The 18,150-nt window shown below is 34.8% G+C and overlaps 1 protein-coding gene across 2 annotated transcripts; it reads right to left on the reverse strand.

Annotated features, from left to right (window-relative positions):
* Positions 1 to 13,437: 13,437 nt before the first annotated feature.
* On the reverse strand, positions 13,438 to 17,734 carry SOSTDC1 (sclerostin domain containing 1). 2 transcript variants are annotated; one of them, XM_012720807.1, is made up of 3 exons: positions 17,339 to 17,734; positions 16,200 to 16,269; positions 13,438 to 14,855 (listed from the first exon to the last, which is right to left on the reverse strand). In XM_012720807.1, the coding sequence occupies exons 1-3, from the start codon at positions 17,378 to 17,380 to the stop codon at positions 14,440 to 14,442; spliced, it is 528 nt and encodes a 175-aa protein (XP_012576261.1). In that variant the 5' UTR covers positions 17,381 to 17,734; the 3' UTR covers positions 13,438 to 14,439. The 2 variants fall into 2 exon arrangements, with proteins under 2 accessions (XP_012576261.1, XP_004676794.1); XM_004676737.2 differs by lacking the exon at positions 16,200 to 16,269 and having other exon boundaries at positions 17,339 to 17,724.
* Between the last annotated feature and the right edge of the window lie 416 nt (positions 17,735 to 18,150).

Consider the following 18,150-nt stretch of genomic DNA (forward strand, 5'->3'; position numbering starts at 1 on the left):
GCCCGCTGCTCCCCTCAGCAGTGTACTTCGTCGATCTGCCTGTTCTGCTCCCCACTCTGTCACTGGTGAATCCTCTCACTCTCTGCATCTCCGGCCTTTACCCCAGTTCTGTATGCATAAATAAATAAATCTTCAAAAAAAAAAAAAAGATATACACTGAATGGGATACTACCCAACTATTAAAGAAAGATGAACTATTTGTAGCAGCGTGAATGGAAGTAGAAAAGATGATGTTAACTGAAATAAGTCAGACAGAGAAAGACAAATACTGGCTATTTTTATTTACATGTGGAATATAGAGAAACAAAATGAAGGATCAAACAACACCAAACCAATAACAGAGGCCATAAAACTGTTTGTGGGATTTCAGTACAAGCTGGGTGGGCAGGAACAAAGATGGGAGAGAGTAGTACATACTATGGTGGAGGACTGAGTTCAAATTGGTGGTTGGTGTGTCATGGTGTCTTGCATCTGAGAGGGTGTGCTCCCATACTCTTGAATCATATCCAGTGTTTCAAAGCAATGTTACCTCATAAAAAAATTAAATTAAAATGTCAAAAAACTTCATGGTCTATACACCTAATAAAAGGGTATCAACATATAAGAGGCAGAAAATGACAGAAATTGAAGGAGAAACTATTCTTCAGAATTATGCAATAGTAGATAGATATTATATATTTGTCAAAAATCCTTAGGATGTTCAGCATTAAAAGTGACTCCTAATGTAATTATGGACTCTGGGTGATGAAGGTATATCAGTAGATTCCATTGATTGCAACAAATGTACTTGATGTTGATAGTGGGGAAGGATGTATATGTAGTGATAGGATAGATTGGAGTATGTATACTTTCGACTCAGTTTTGGTATTAACATAAAGGTGTCTAGAAAATAAGGGTTATTTATTTTAAAATTGCAAAAAACAAAACAGGATTAATTGGATGACTTTATTCCCAGAGATAGATTAATATTATTTATTAATTTATCAGTTATTTTTTATTTATCAGTTAATTCAACTATTATAATTAATTGATTTGTTACTAGGTATGGTTAGTGATGTATTAGATGTTCACTCAAGTGAAATCACAAGTTTAACACTAAACAGCTTAGTTAGGTCTTACACCTAAGTATGCTCCATAATCACCTGGAAAACCTGTTGAAACAGTTTTCTAAATTAGTTTCCAATTCAATACATTTAGGGACCAATCAAGAATTTGAGTTATCAAGTTCTCAGATGAGACTGATGCTTCAGTTTCAGAACTACCTTAAATAACTATTGCCCTAAGGGAAAAGGAATGTGTACTTTTCAATTTTAGAATTCTTGCCCATAGTAATGCACTGACTAGCAAGACAGAGTTTTAGAGAACTCAGACTATATAAAAATATACTGTAAACAATCTCTTTATGTTTTTCCTGTGTTTTTAACTAGGGTTTCCTTCTTCGGATTAGAGTAACTCTCCTTCAAGGCTAAGTTCAGAATTCTTAGTCTTGGTATAAGTAAAACATAAGGCAATTACAATGAAATTCAAGTCAAAAACAGTTCATGACTACACAGAATAGAATAAGCCATAGTCCATGTTACAGTTCCTGTCACACATTAGCTGCCCATGGAATTTAAATTCTAAAGTTTGGTAATATGTATTACTTTCTGTCACAAATATCACATTTTAGTCAAAGAGAAGAAACAGCTGTAAAGAATTATAATTTTATATAATTAGTCATAATTTTTATGATGTCACAGAGTTCAGTAATGGAGTTGGGGATCCACCTTTGGAATCTATTCATACATCTAATCTTACTAACTCACATATTTTATGTGTCATGCTTTGTCTTTCAAAAGATATACTAGTTATTGTGCAGAAGTAAACTACTTATTCACCTTAGGCCAGCACTACCACCCATTAAATCACAGGTCTCAGTGGAAAAAGAACTAAAAAAATCTAAGGGCTAAAGTGAATGACTTGTTTAAACTCTATCAAGTTTCATCAAGTTAAGAGAATGCTGATAACTTTGTGGCTATGACTTATAAATGATTTTTAATATGAATAACCTTAAAAGGATCTTAGGTCTAAGAAAAAGGAATAAGACAATCATAATATAACTGCCTGACACAATTAAACCTATTTTTAATATAGAAAAACATATCATAGAGTACTGCAACATTTATGCTGATATAAAAACCTACTTTGTTTCATCTACATTGTTGAGATTTCTCTATTTTATTAGACAATGGTTCTTTGTATTAAAAGCAGTGTGTATGCATTGTAACTAGTCATCTCTTTGAGGTTCAAAACTCTGTTTGGTGTGCTAACCCCCACCTCTCCCATAAACTACTGTATTTCAGAATCAAGAAATATAGAGGGAACTGAGAGTGTGACATGAAGTGGAAATAATGAACCTGAAAAAAATTGTCAGAAAAATGGAAAAATCATTATCTACAACACCATAAAAACAAAACAGACTTTCTATATACCCCCAGATGCATGGATATGTACATCCAAATGGATAAGGATAGTTGTATGGATATATTTTTATATGTCCATTTTTTTAGTTGAACTGCCTGTCAGGCAAACTTTACCAATTCTTTTTGTTTTTCTATTTTTTTTTCATTAAGAATTCTATTTATTTATTTATGCATGGAACAACTGGGGTATAGGCCAGAGGTACTGGGGAAGAGGTAAGCATATTCACCAGAGACAGAGTGGGGAGCAGAATAGGCTGAAATACACTGCTGAGGGGAGCAGTGGGTGAGACAGTAAATGTCTGCTGCACCATGTGGGTCAGCTCCCTGGCGGGGAATCAAACTCAGACTGTAGAGTTGATGGGGCTGAGTACCCTTAGGCCACCTTGTTTTTCTATTGATTCATGAATCTACCTTTAGTGCTCACTTGCCACAGATCAATCCATTTCTGTGGTGAGAAAATGAGGAGTGGCTCTTCTGGCCATGTCATGATCTGAGGATCTCTACAGCCTCTGCCTGTCTCATAGCAACAGCCAATCTCAACTTCTTCACACTCTAGAGGATTCTATGCTATGGAAAAATCAGAGTAACTCTTTGTCAAGTGATTGTCAACTTACAATGTGACAGAGCTATACAAAAAGTAAAAAATATGGTTGACCTCTCCAAAAAACTCAAAGTAATTAAATAAAGAAAAATACACACACACACACACACACACACACACACACACATATAAAACCAGTGCTGCTAAGTAGTCAATTATATGGTTCAGGCTATAAAGGCAATAAATGAAACAGGCATGCAATAATAATTTTACTTCCATTTCTATTCCTAAATAGAAGGCTTATTTGCTGCTGTTTTAATAGAAACCGTCACCAATCTAAGTTACTTTATGTTTGATGTATTTTTTGCCATGGGAAAAAAAAAAGAAAACGACTAACAGCTAACTACTATTTCAAAATTACTGCCTGCCATACTTTCCTTCTATTGTAAAGTAGTAAAAGACATGAAGATTTCTCATGGTTAGAGATAAAAATTCTAATGTTTTTAGTGTACCTTCCCTTTCTAATATAAAATAGCCCCAATGGAGAATTCATATCTGCATTAACTGTAAGCATTAATTAGGAGTATAATATTTCTAAAAGACATAAAACAAAATTACCAAGCATTTTAAGGGTATACTGGGATAAAAGTTTTAGCTTTCATTTATACTACTAAACTATGTTGAAATATTCTTTAGCAACAAAGCCACTACTTATGCCTCTAAATGGCTTTTTGAGAACCTAAGTATAATATATACTTCCAGATACATCAGATACATTTCCCTAGAATTTTTGCTATGGCTTTTTACAATGGTGTTAAATATTTTAATTTTTATTTCTATTTATGTTTGCCTTCTGGCCTTCCCCCTTGCCACCCTATGCACCCCAATAAAACTATGTTGGCAAATAGGAAAAACAAGATATGACAAATTAGTGTGTACAATTATTTAGTTTGTGATGACAAAGGAAACTGTAATTAATAATGCACAATTACTTATATAGAACATTTTAAGGGGGAAGCAACAATGAAGTGAGAAATGTTTAGCATATAGTTTAAACATTTAAATAAAAAGAGTAAAATCTTGCACAAGTTTTCCAAAATGATTTGATGAACTGCCTTCTTCTATATTATTATAGCCGTTAACAACTAACACTTGTTCCTTGTGTAAAGAAATTCTTCTAGGGTAGCTAGAACTACAGCATTTTACAGAGGAGGAAATTGAGACCTAAGTTGCTAAAAGTAGTCAACTATTGATGGTAAGGCTCTTGACTACTCACTATGCAATACTATCTAATAATATGCCAGATGAAATACAAGTGAAGTTTGAATGGATACCTCATCTGATTTTTTTCTCTGTAGTCCCATTCTTATGATCAGTTTGTGTCATACAAAGTTACCAATAGTGCATTAAACCCAGCATATGATTTTAATTGTAAAGTCATAGAATAAGAGGAAAAGAAACTATTCTAGCTATATATGTCATTCTTATGCAGTGATATGTAGGTGAGAAAGAAATTGCCAAGTTGTTAGTGCTGCTGATCCTTTGTCCATCTACGGCTGAGCTCTGCAGTGTAACCGTGAAGTACAGCCTGAAACAGCTGCTCATTCTTTCTCATGGTCTTTAATCTATGTAGTCCTTCCCCCATAAAGTGAGTCTTTGAAATTCTGAAAGCTGAGTACTTCATTTCCCATCATTCCACACCTATGCCAAGTTTCAAGATTGGCTTTGATGTGTATTTAAAGTGACTGGCATCCTGCTGTCATCATTCCCTGGATCTGTCCCATTCTATGAAACTGTGATCTGACCACCACTGTCTCAAATGAAAAGACCAGCTGCAAATGGACCATGAGGATGTCCTCCTACAACTTTATATAGCTCACAGTTTTCTCGATGGGTAGGAGGTACAAGTAGGAGTTGGGCAGCTACCTCTCCCCCTCCCCCGTGCCCCAAATTCAATCTCAGGGTTTTATTGCTCTGATTTTATTCTCACCAAGTTTGAGAGTGCTTTCTTTTCTAAGACTAAAATAGTATACATTTTTATTTGGGATAAAATTTGGAGATGATTATCTTATTTGCTGAGTTGCCCTCCGTTAATTTGTAATGTATTTAGGGACTGTATGGTTCCTTCTTTCAACTAATCCGTGGTCTCAAATTTCGTGGACTTTTATAAAACAAACTCCCAATAGCTGATTTGTACTTCTCCTATGATTGATTGCAGGGTCTCATGACATGTTTATTACTTAAATATCTAATAACAGCAGTAACAAAATACCCAATACCTATCTCCTGCACTACTCACAGAATGTAAATCTGTGATAAATTTTCATAGGCTGCAAGTCTCTAACAAACATGCCTCTTTTTCTTGGGCTTCATGAGCACAAGGAAAAGCATATTCAATAGGAAAATGACAACAAAACTTGTCATCTGAAATTTTCACTTTTTTTTGGCTTTCATGTAGGTCAATTTGTTTCTTGAAGTATAATACACTTAGCCTTATGGTAAGGCATCCAAAATTCCCAGATTTCTCCCCAAAATCTCTTTCAGATTCTCATCTCAAGTATAAAATAAAGAAATGGGAAGATAAATGTTGAAAGGCACCTTAGAATTCATCTTAATACCTACACTTTAGAAATGAGAAAATGAGAGATTCTATAATAATTCAATATCCACTAAATGCAGTACATTGTTCTAGAGTTGTAGAGAAAAGATTATGTACGGCAAGGGGATGGTGTATGAGGCAATGTACGGTTGGTTTTACATATCCACCCTCTGCACTTTTCCATCCTGTCTTCTGTTCTGAGGTTCATCAGGATGGTTACACGCCCAGTTCCCAAGCCATGGCCTCCAGGTAAAGTCAGTCCCTGGAGTCATGTCTGGAAGTCAAATAAGAGAGGACAAAGAAAGGAAAGTTGCAAGGACATTATTCCCCTACTCCCAGACATTTCAAGATCCTCTGAATAATTGGACATGTGTACAAAGCACTGAGCCTCTCAGTGTGTGCCCTCCCCATGCAGGTAACCCCCAGAACTTCATTCTTCCCTTTTTTCTTAGTATCTGAGTTGTAACAGCTTTGTCATTGCTGGCTTTGGTTTCCAGCACTTAGCTTTGTGTTTCCTCTCCACCATTCTCATACTTTTAAAATTAGTTCCCTTATAAGTAAACCATTCCTAATTTATTTTGAGTGTGTTTTCTATTTCCTATGGGAATGCTGGCTAATATAAAGACGTCAACTCAGATCTCAGAAAGTTTCCATATAGCTGAATTTTCCAAGGTGATTCAGAAGTAGCAAACTTGAGATTAAAATTCAGGTGTTCTAACTCCAGACTCAGAAAATTTTTATGTGTTCCAATGAGCCCTTAAACTATCTTACACTAGCACCCCCCCCCCAGATGGACAAATATGTATACTTTTTCAGAACAGGGTTTTCAAAAACCTGCTAATACTAAAAAGTTAGGAAAATTCATAGAAAATATTTGTATTTGGGGTGGAATTTTGCTTCTGCATGTGCCAGCAGATTTGAAGCTATGCTATTTTATACATGGCTTTTCTCAATAGAGTGCCCCCCACCCCCCATTTTCCTTTGCCTGACCCTCAATTTATTGGTCCCATTACACATTGAGTTTACAAACCAAACTTGATATATTTTCCTTCCACAGATGTTTATAAAGAGGAACTAATGGAAATGATCTGGTTGTAGAATATTAGTTATCAGTAGCTACAGAATAATTGGAGACAGGGTTGGGTTTTTTGTTGATTTGTTTGTTTTGTTTTTACCAGGGAAGGAGAGCAGTAGGACTTCTGATAGCCTTGTAATTACACAGTTTGAAGGTTCCTATTCTGGGCTACAGTCCTCAGAGACTGTGGCTTTTCAGAACTCATTCCAGAGGTATGCTATGGTGTTGGCTGTGTGTCCTTACAAGCCTTCGCTTTCTGTCATCAGCATTTTCCAGCTCTTCAATTGAGCTCAACGTACAGCTGCTGTGGTTTTGTTCTCATTTTATTATTGAATATGCTTATCATTACTACTGGTAATAAATGAGAAAATAAAACACAGTAGAATTATTTTTTAATCCAGCATATCAGAAATCACACTTCTTTTAGTTTAAGGCTATGACTATATCATAAAGGTCTTAACTCCAAAACTAAAAATAAGAGCCTTGTGTCTGTCAAAATGTGCTGGAGCCATTCTCTTAGATTTTCTCTTATGGATTAAAGATGGGGATATAATATATATTTACAGAAATAAAATGAAAGTATTGTAAAAATAAATTGTCATCTTCAAACATGTTAATGGCTGAGAATTTAACTCATACAATATCAGCTTGCATGATACCGCTCTGTCTTCCTATTTTTGCAGATTGCTGGAACCTGACCATATGCTAGTCAGGCAGACCATCCTATCATTGCATGTCTTCTCCAGAGCAGACTGATTAAAATACTATTATTTCAGGCCCTCCCTGGTGGCGCAGCAGGTTAAAGCACAGCACTAAGAAGCTAAGGCCACTTCAGAGTTTGATCCCTGGCCCCGGAGGTGACCACATGGCATGGCAGACCTCTCCTGTCTCGCCTGCTGCACCCCTCAGCAGTGTATTTCGTTGATCTGCCTGTTTTGCTCCCAAGTCTGTCTCTGGTGAATCCTCTCACCGCCCCTGCACCTCTGGCCTGTACCCCATTTCTGTTTGCATAAATAAATAAATCTTTTTTTTAAATACTAGTATTTCAGAGGTATATGATTGTTTTAAACTATTTAAATAAATATTAAACACAAAATTTGTGTATCAGATAAACAAATCCCCAGATACCATGATTGATAAAGTAGTCTACTACAATTGCCTTACCTGAGCCAGCAATAAAATGACTTCATCTAAGATATGGAAACTACCAGAAATCAGGCATATTCTTGTTTAATATCAGTGTTTAAAAGAAGATGGACTGCAAACAGCAACTTTTGAATAAAATAATATTTCAATAATTCAATAGCAAAACTATTTATAGAAACTGTAAAATTCCTAACAATATTATGCAGGGAAGTAGATTATGTCTGCTTAAAAATAAAGGCTCTGACTGTTTATTTTATTTGATTCACTTAACAGTCATCAAGAAAGATTTTTTCCAGTATGCTTTTATTGTTTCCTATAATCTACCTCAAATACTCAAAGAGATATTAACATTCATTTCTGAAATAATTTCTTCCTGTGTTAAGTCTGGCTAATACAACTTAAGTAATGGATCATAAAAATGAAGCTCTATGAGTCTTATTAAAAAAATTATATGTAATTTCATTTGCATTTATGGGGGTATTTATTACTTTCTTAATTGGATTGCTATTTGTCACCAATGAGTTCTTAGAAAACTGATAGACACAAACTAGATTTTGGAGAGCTACTAAATGATAAGTAGTTTAATGAATGAATTGCAAATATCATGAAATACTTTGGCTGGAAATATCACCATCAAGCTAATATCTCAATATGCATAGTTATTATCTTCAAAATAAAAATTTTCAACAAAACCTCACAGCACTGTTTTATAACAAAACCTAATTCTATAAATTAATTTTCTTATATTTTCTCTAGATAGGAATTAGAAATAAAGTAGAAATAGAGTTTTTATAGAAAAAACTTTATTCTTTTTTATAGAGTTGTCTCACATTTTCCATGGTCCTTAACATGTTCCTACTGTTTCCTCTTATTAAACCAAAAAATTCCTGATAACAAGCTATGGCGTGAGTACTCCATGAGCTGGATCTCCAGTTATATTTTATACTGCCTGCCTTACTAAGTGTTATTTATGATGGAATGTCAATTTCATAAGGCAGTTTGATCAAAATCTTACACTGAAATTTTATATAATTTGGTGACTTGAAGACATTATCATCAGAACTAGAGAACAGCATTAGGCAAATTTGGTTTTGAGGATATCAGTGTGATTAAAATATGATCATTTGTTCAGGATAATAGAATGTGGACTAAAAGACTTCTGACTAAAAGACACTTTAGGCATTATCTAGTTCAAGTTCCTTAGTTAAGTATCAAGTAATGGAGTCTTGGAAGCTTCAGCTGTAAGTGTCAATTCACCCCACAAATTAGTAGCAGCATAGTTTTAAGCCATATCCCGGGTCTGCCTTCTATGTCCAAGTTCGAATTTAAAAAACTTTATTATTTATCACATTTAAAGTGTCAACTTAAGACACAAATTAAATGTAAAATAACTCTACTCTTAGGACAGAGAGTGTTGACAAACAGGCAAGATGGCAAGCCTTCATTAAATTATAAAGTTCACGTGACCATTTTTGGTTGTAATAAAGAAATGTGTAGCTAACAAGGGTTGGGTTTTGTGCTTTAAATTCTCTGAACTAGAAGTAAAAATTAAAAAAAAAATGAAATATTTATCACACATAAATCACATATAAAAACGAAGAGAGAAGGTGCAGGAATGAAAGTCTCGGTGTTATCAAGCTATCACCAGCCATTGCAGCATGAGTTCCAGCCCCAGCCAGGCAGGTCAACCACATGGTGCAGCAGACCTCTCCTCTCTCGCACGCTGTTCTCCTCAGCAGTGTACTTCGTCCATCAGCCTATTCTGCTCCCCACTCTGTCCCTGGTGAATCCTCTCGCACTATCCACACCCTGCACCTCTGGTCTCCACCCCAATTGTTTTATGCATAAATAAATAGATATAAACCTTTAAAAAAATGAGATAAATCAAGACAAAAATCATAAGAATGTACTGGTAGTAAAAATTATCTATTTAACAGAAATTGTAGTGAAATTTGACAATACTGCAACATAACAGACTATTAAATTTGTGTGAATTTAGAAAAATAAATTTCCAAAAGGGGATTTATTTCCATTAAAAAATGCTACTTGGCCCTCCCTGGTGGCACAGCGGGTTAAAGCACTGCACTGAGAAGCTAAAGCCACCTCTGTATGAGTTCGATTCCCGCCTGCCCTGGAGGTGACCGCATGGCGTGGCAGATCTCTCCTGACCCTCCCTCTGCTCCCCTCAGCAGTATACTTCGTCGATCTGCCTGTTCTGCTCCCACTCTGTCTCTGGTGAAGGCTCTCACCGCCCCTGAGCCTCTGGCCTGTACCCCAGTTCTGTATGTACAAAGAAAATAAATCTTTAAAAAAAAATGCTACTTGTATTTTAATAATTTATCTTGAAGTCATAATCTCGATCACTATCAGAGACAAAAAACTTTGAATGTCTGCATCACTGATGATATCATTCAATTTGAACATTTTTTCTCATATTCAAACACCCAATCCCACTGTTTTAAAATCTTATCGGTAATACAAGGATAACATTTGTAGTTTTGCAGTTATTAAAATTCAATGGAAAATATTTCAGCTCCTTCATAAACCCTTTCATCTCTTTAGCTCTTCATTTGTAACAGGAAATAAATCCTTTAGCAGGTTTGCTAATGCGGATCATAAACTGTCACTCAGCCTAATTTGCACTGGAAATAATTATGCAATCAGTTTGGCACTTTAATCAGTTCTTAAAACTAGAAATTGAAACATTTTCTTAGTGGGGTTTCTGCAGTGGTCATTGGCCTCTGGTTCTTTGAGACATTTGTAGATTATGGAGGCAAATGCATCCAATGCAACATTATCTATGAAGTCAGGAATCATGAACAAAATGATGGAATCAAAAATCATAGACAAGAAGAATGTCTTTTGAGAAATTAATTCTAGCAGGTCTCTTATAATATTTGCAATAAAGGTTTCTAGTGGTCAAACTTAGTCTACTTAGTTCACAAATCTAGATTCATTTCAATTCAACATAAAGCTCTATTTTAGTAGGTTCCAATGAAACCAAATGTAAGTCTTCTCTATCTGTCCTTGAAAAAGAGAAGAACAAGAATTTCATCATTTTTTTACAATGCATTTCATTTTTTTTATTATGACTGTATGACTATATAAAGCATGTAAATGCTGATATGGGGTAAGCAGTAAATTGCTACTTTTGTACTAAAAAATATTTTAAAGATTTCCATCTAAATGCTTTTATTCCAAATATAGTAGATTAGATGTTGATACCTTAAATTTCATGATAACTGTTAATAAAAATATATTCCAACATACTAAATATCTAAGGCTTTGAGTTTATTCAGTGATTTGTATACTTCCTGGTTTTGCTGCTGCTGAATGTTATTCTCTCTACTCACACTGGCATAGTATAAACATTCCACCCACTGAGTATCAAAGTAAATATGCTAAATATATAGGTCACTTATTGTGGTAGCAGATAAGTGGGTGGATAAGCAAGAATTCCTGGTAAAACCTTAATAATTTGATGTGGAGTCAGGATGGATATTTAGCCTTTTTTTTTATAAGGAAAAACCTGGATGTTATTGATTTTTGAAACATGTACAGTAAAATAACATGACCAACAATGCATTGCCAACTACTGGTTATTTATAGCATAAATTAATAAACACAAAGATTTATAATTAAGATACTAAGTTTTTTTGCAAATAGACATTTCTAAAGGCTCCAGTTAACTTTTATTTAGGTTAGGTCTAGCATGCTATGTATTATTTATTTGTATATATGCTATGATATTTCCTTTTTTCTGGTTATTTCTGTAAACATGCCTATTAAAATATGCAGTTGTTGATTTACACACTTCTATGAAGCCACTGAAAAAGACCTTTATTCATAGTGGTCAAAAGATAGGTGACAAATGATTCTTTATGAAGAGACACTGTTAATATAAACCATAGGTCAGATACTGCTAAAGTGATCACAATCACCATTTCAAAATGGTAGTTACAAAAATACAATTAAGCAAAATTTAATAAAATTAGAACATGTAAGTTAAATGAAATATAGTCAGTAATTTAGATACAAGAGCTTTTTAGCATTTTAAGTAATAGCACAAAACTATTTTTTGTCTAGCTTTTAATTTTCACTTCACTGAAAGCCTAAATTTATCTTAGGTATTCCTCACTGAATGCTGACATTTTCTGCCATTTGATGTTAAGTACCATGCAATAAATGCATCACCATTGTAACATGGCCTGAAATGGATCACTAATTTGAACATCATTGTGAGAAATGGATCCAATTCTTGATTTAGCAGAGAATAAGGTTTTTAGAAACTTCTTATGGTTGATTTCATTTTTCTTTATCAACTGTTGACAACAGTTGCCAAATCCACACTGAAATGTGTTGATTTTAACATTTGATCATCAGTTTGTGTTGTCTTATTAGTAATACACAGCAACAGTCTTCTTGATTATGAAAAACCATTGTTAGATCAAGCCCTTTACATCTCAGAGCTTAATACGCACTAATTTTTGAGCTCTTCTGACAAAGTGCTATCTCTATGAAAAAGAAGAAATAACTACAGTGTCTTAAGCTCTCTAGATTATGTAAACTACCCCATATTGAGGTGAACAAGTAAAATAGACACATCAAACAGAAGTTTTTGGTATTTCCACCTATGATGCAATTATTATGAATTTCCCAAGTAGTAATATGATGACATAATATGAAATGGTTTAAAAGATCTTGATTATTAAAACTAATTGTTATTTTATGATATAATCAGTAAAATTATTATAAAATCTAGTTTTTTTTTTCTTTTCCCTTGTTGACACTCTTGTTTCCTCACAGGCATAGAAGGATCTTTTTAGTACCATATCTGTAACATGCATGTGATGCTTACACATGTGATCAATAAAAGAATCTACTACAAAAGTGTACTAAGGATTCCCCCATACTCAAGATCCAAAAAGAGAAAACTCTCACTACATAACCAAGCCTCTTTGGGTTTTTTTTCTTTTTGAGTGACAGGATCAACCATTTGATCTAATTGGTACATCAATCATTTAACTCTATAGTCAGGTTTAAGGAATGGGATAATGTTGCTTATTCTATCAGAATTGAAAATGGGATAATTAACTTTTGTTTCCTATTAGATTTTGTTTTCATCCTGTTTTATTTACTTTTTTTTTTTTTTTTTTGGTTTTGGGGTCATGAAATTGTATTCAAGTTCCTTAACATGTCAGTGATGTCTTCACAATTTCCTTCTCCAACTTAGCTGCACATTGAAATCACCTAGAAAACTTTTAAAATTGCTGATATCTGAGTTATATTCCCAAATTCTGATATAACTGGGATGACAGTCTGGGCACTGGGTCTTGTAATATTCCTCAGGTGATAATAAAATGCAACCACTTGGCATCCATGGGTATATAAATCTGATAGTCTCATAACCACTCAGAGCTGGATAACCATACAAACTTTCTCTCCTTCCATTTATTGAAAAGATGGTTTCCCTTTCTCTCCCCTCTCTCTTAGTACAGATTTCTGTCAAAATATTGAATGAGCTTTATTTAAAACTAAAAAGCAAGCACTCTATTTATTCTGCAATTTTTGTAAAAATGTGCCTTTTTATACATGTTAGAGACAAAGACAATCACTTTTTGTAGTGTTTATTTTTTTTTAATGGAACTGAAGGTCAAGTCACCTTCTGATTGCACAGATTAAACAAGAAAGTATTACATACTTCAGCTTTACAAAGCTTTACAAAGCATCTTATTGATTTAAAAAGATCCATACTATTGGCAAAGTTCTTGATGAAACATATATGTAATAAGGAAACTAAAATATTTATTTTACATATCTACAAGTATTCTCATATTTCTAGGTCAACCACAAATCACAAGGGAAAATATTTAGGTACATGAAAAAGCTTCAAAACATAAAAAAAAATTAACATTTTGAAAAAAAATCACATGTGAAAGCTCATTAAATAATAACATTGACAAATAAATAGTTAATCAGCTTTACTTATTAGCTGCTGCCATGCATTTCTGGCATTCCATTCCAAGCGAGGGTCAGCATGCAGGGTATAATTTCATATGGTGAGACTGTAAAAACTATAGGACTTTTTTTGAAGTTAAATTTCATGAGGATTTTCATTCTCTCAAAGGGAGACTACTTATGACTGATAAACTGTTCCCTTGAAAATTACCACCCTCCCACCCCCACAAGTATTTACTGAAATGTTTACTGTTCAAGGCAACAACTTAAAAAAATCCTTTTTGAAAAGGTTTTGTCTGGGGGATGGGCCAGGGAGCTGCAGGTAACTGAGAAGCATTTTTCTCTTTTGAAACATGATTTAGTGATGTATATATAGTGATGTATATAATCTTTTAAGAACCACAGGGAATTAAAGCTACAGGATTCACGAAAGTTAAATGCAAATTGCACTCATGGATATGTCTATATCTTGAAAAAATTGAAAAGGAAAACTATTTCCAAGAAGGTCCTGATACTTAGGACAGCTTGCTGGGTTTGATCAAAGCAGAAAGCATTTATTTTCGAGTGAGAAAATAGCAATGGCAGGCTTAAGTCCTCCAAGCAATCAAATCTGTAAAGCAGATGGTTACTAGTGAGTCCAGTTTTGAGAGTCTGAGTTCTAACTCATGCTGTGTTTGCTGGATTTGCTGGCTCTTTTCCGCTCTCTGTGATGCTGGGCTGGCTTGGCTGGCGACATGCTCTCAAAGTTGTGACTGGACTCATTGTGCTGCCGAGTGTACCTCTTGCACTTACAGGCAGTGACCACCGTGATCTTGTAGGTGCGCGTGCTTCCATCTTGACACTGCAGCTGGATTCTCTGGGTCCGAGTTTTGTCATTGACACACCTCCACTCCTGGGAGCTCCTCCTGCTCCAGTACTTGGTGCCATAGCCTCCCCCGATCCAGTTGGGGAGCACAGGCAGGGGCAGGCACTCACCCGCACACACCAGCTCCTTCAGGGGGCTGATACTGGTGCACTGGCCATCTGAGATGTATTTGGTGGAACGCAGTTCCCGACAACCCACTTGAACCCGAGCTGCAGGACAGGGAAAAGAATGTGCATCAGAGGCAAAACGCTTTTTAAAAAGTAATCTGAAATGATAAAATTAATCTCCAAATAACAAATTGACAAATAGGAAGTAAACACCGTTTTATGTTGACAATACATAAAATAAAAATCTGCCTGGATAGTTGCAGAGGTATTTTCATGAAAACTAGCAGTTTACATGGCTATAACTTCTTTCGAAAACAAAAGCAAAAACTAGTCTGCCTTTGTTTGTTTGTTTGTTTGTTTCATGTATTACATTAAGTAATTGCTTACTGGCATATTTGAAAATCCCATTTTTTTAGTCTCAGGTCCCAGTAAGGGCTAAGCAGCACTTACATTTATCTGAGAATATTCATGCTTTAGTGAGTTGAAAAACAGTGTACTTTCATTTTCATTAATGTCTGCAAGAGCATTTAATTAGGTCTTAAAAATCTATTGAGAATATGTGGAAAGAATGTAATATTGTGTATAATGCATAGGCACTCTGTACTGTTTTGTTTCAGTTATAAGATTGAGCTACAAGAATACATGTACATATGTGTACAAAGTCTGATTATATAGCAGACTTTGCATATCAAACTTAATAACTACATTTTAAACTTAAATTCCCAAGCTATCTTTTAAAAGCAGAAATATTAAAATGTTTGAAACTCAAAATGTCACTGCAACTCAAAATTTAAAGAATATAAAAGTCCCTAAATCAGGAACGTATGGTTGCCATAACAACTTGGCTACATTTCCATGAATTTTATGGCAGAAACATGCCTAACATGTCTGATTTATAACTGGAAAAAAAAAATAACCCTACACTGTTCGTTTCCTGAATATTGTTCGTGGCAAATTCTTGTTATTTGACTTTAATAAGTATGTTCTCTAATTGGCTGTTTCTTGTTACACGCCATATGTAATTAAAGCAAAAATTAATCTTGACATATTTCAGTTTTTCCTTTCATTGCTTTGTTATCTGAACTTGAGAAGAATTGTCTGTAACAAGCTTAAACAGAATCAAGCCTTATTCATTAGGGGAAAATGTTCAAAAGTATAGAGTGATGAAAATTTAAAAATAAAAGTTATGAGGAACATTGACATGGTCTGCATAGAATACTGAAAGCTAACTTGCAGTTAACACTGAATTAGGAATTTGATTTCATTGCTGTGCTCCACTGTTTCTAAGGCAAGAAATACAGACTGAAGGGCTGCATTGGTGATGGGGAAATGTGTATATACCTATACAAATATAGAGTGCTACAGATGCAGAGGGTGAGATTTAAATTAAAGGGACACAGGTTGGCCAGAGTATGCTCTGCTGGTCTGAGTCAGATTCCAGCTCACCTTCCTGCAGCTGCCTTAGGAATGCACTTGGGTACAGCGGGGTGATTTTGACTTGTCTAGCTTTTTGTTCCTGTGTGCATGGAGAGTCAAGATTTGGCATTTTTGCAGTGACAGTTCACTGACAATGAATACCTACCACATAGCTCAGTAATCTAATCACCATCAGATATTTCCTGTGTGCTTAAAAGCAACCATCTTCATGAAAGTTAAAACCCCTTGGTTGTCTTAGAAAGACATCAATAGTCATATTTGCATTGACTTTTCACAGGTCAAAACTACTTTTCCTAGTTGAGTAGCATTGAGGAGGAGGAGCAAAGGTATGTGTAAGATTTCCTCTGCACTACTTCTCTAGGTCTCTCTTAGAAACTGATTATAGCATGGGAACTGATCTAAAGAAAGGAATGAAGCAAAAGTTAGAAGAAATTTGTATTCCTCTGAGTGGCTAATTAGTGTGTCAAAATCAAACAGAAAAGGAAAAAAAAAGTGGTCCCTATACAAACATTGCTGTACTGTTATTATTTTAAATCTCTAAAGTTACTTAATGTCTCCCTAATCAATCACAGAAATATACAATGACTACCGAAATTTTTAGCAGGTTAATAAATAATTATTTCAGAAACAATATGAATCTCCAGCAATTTCAGCTATACCCCTATTTTTTCACAGTGATGATCACCAAAATTTCACTAGATGTATTTTAGAAATCTGTATGAGCAATATTTTTTCCTCCAGAAATATTTTTCCCCTTTGTGAAATCCTACACATAACATATTTAGTTATCTTTAGTACTTTACCAGAATTTTACATCCTGAACTTAAACTATCTAGAAGAACACTTTTTAAAAAATTCCCATTTTGTATGATTTTTAAAGAAGCAAAAGTTAAACTCCTGAAAACAATCTCTTTGTAGATGTTTGATAAAACTTTAGTCTGTGCCTGCTTATCAAATCACTGTTTCAGTTATGTTAACTTTACAGGGAAGAATGCCAATGTACACATGCAGATTACTCCTAGATCTTTAGCAAAACACGTATATGGTTCAGGTTAGCTAGTAATTAAACAATTCTACAGGAATGTGAGCTAATGCTACCAAAAAAGAAAAACAACAACAACAAAGTCGTACAAGTAAAACATACTTACAGTTCCGATCCAGTCCAGTGTTACTGAAATGCCTGCCTCCATTTCTGGCTTGATTCATCGTACTGTTGCTGCTGGGGTGTGCTGGAACAGGTTTAACCACATGTGAATAAAGGATTTCTGTGGCATCATTTTTAAAAGCCAAACAGCTTTTCATTAGAATGCATGCAAGAGGAATGAGAGAGAAATGAATGGCAGGAGGAAGCATGGTGAATAGAGGATTTGCTTGGCTGAAGAGCTGGTTAATTCCTTTCCCTCTGCTTCTGCACTGTAACTGTGAAATTCTTCCTCAAGGTTCCCTTTATATATCCACAGAGGTTTGGCGTTCATTCAGGTGTAAAGTTGTGTAGAGCTGCAGAGTGGAAACACAGAGAAGGGGTGGGATCCCTACATGACCCTGCAAAAGAATTTTACCAATGGAAGAGAAGACTACAGAAAAGGAGGAGCTTGGTATACAAATTGCCTGAAATTTCAGAGTTGGACTTCATCAGTTGTCTCTGAGCTGAAGCAGCCAGGCATATTCTATAGCAAATACACAGTCTCTCACTGCCACTTCATTTCCTGAATCTTGTTCACATTCGGGTTTAATTTAAATGAAAATACACTGCTGTTCATTTGATTTGCATTCCAACAGTTGTATTCCCCTCAGATTTTAAGAGTATTTAAAGTGGGGAGGAGAAGGTATTCCCAGATAATAAGGAGAGTTCACAGGAGTTTAAATAATGCAGGATTTGCCGGAAACACCTAGTTAGTTACATGTTTTGTTTCTCAAGAAGCAAACCAATATTTTCTTTCTTTAAAGTAGAAGGCATGGA

Source organism: Condylura cristata, unplaced genomic scaffold, assembly GCF_000260355.1.
Source record: "Condylura cristata isolate star-nosed mole 26May11 unplaced genomic scaffold, ConCri1.0 scaffold00005, whole genome shotgun sequence".
In the NCBI taxonomy this organism is placed as follows: domain Eukaryota; kingdom Metazoa; phylum Chordata; class Mammalia; order Eulipotyphla; family Talpidae; genus Condylura; species Condylura cristata.

Coding starts and splice junctions, on each gene's coding strand:
- SOSTDC1 (XM_004676737.2), bottom strand. CDS start 17,543: ATGCTTCCTCCTGCCATTCATTTCTCTCTCATTCCTCTTGCATGCATT. Junction 14,856..17,338: donor CACTGGACTGGATCGGAACT/GTAAGTATGTTT, acceptor CCTGTCCTGCAG/CTCGGGTTCAAGTGGGTTGT.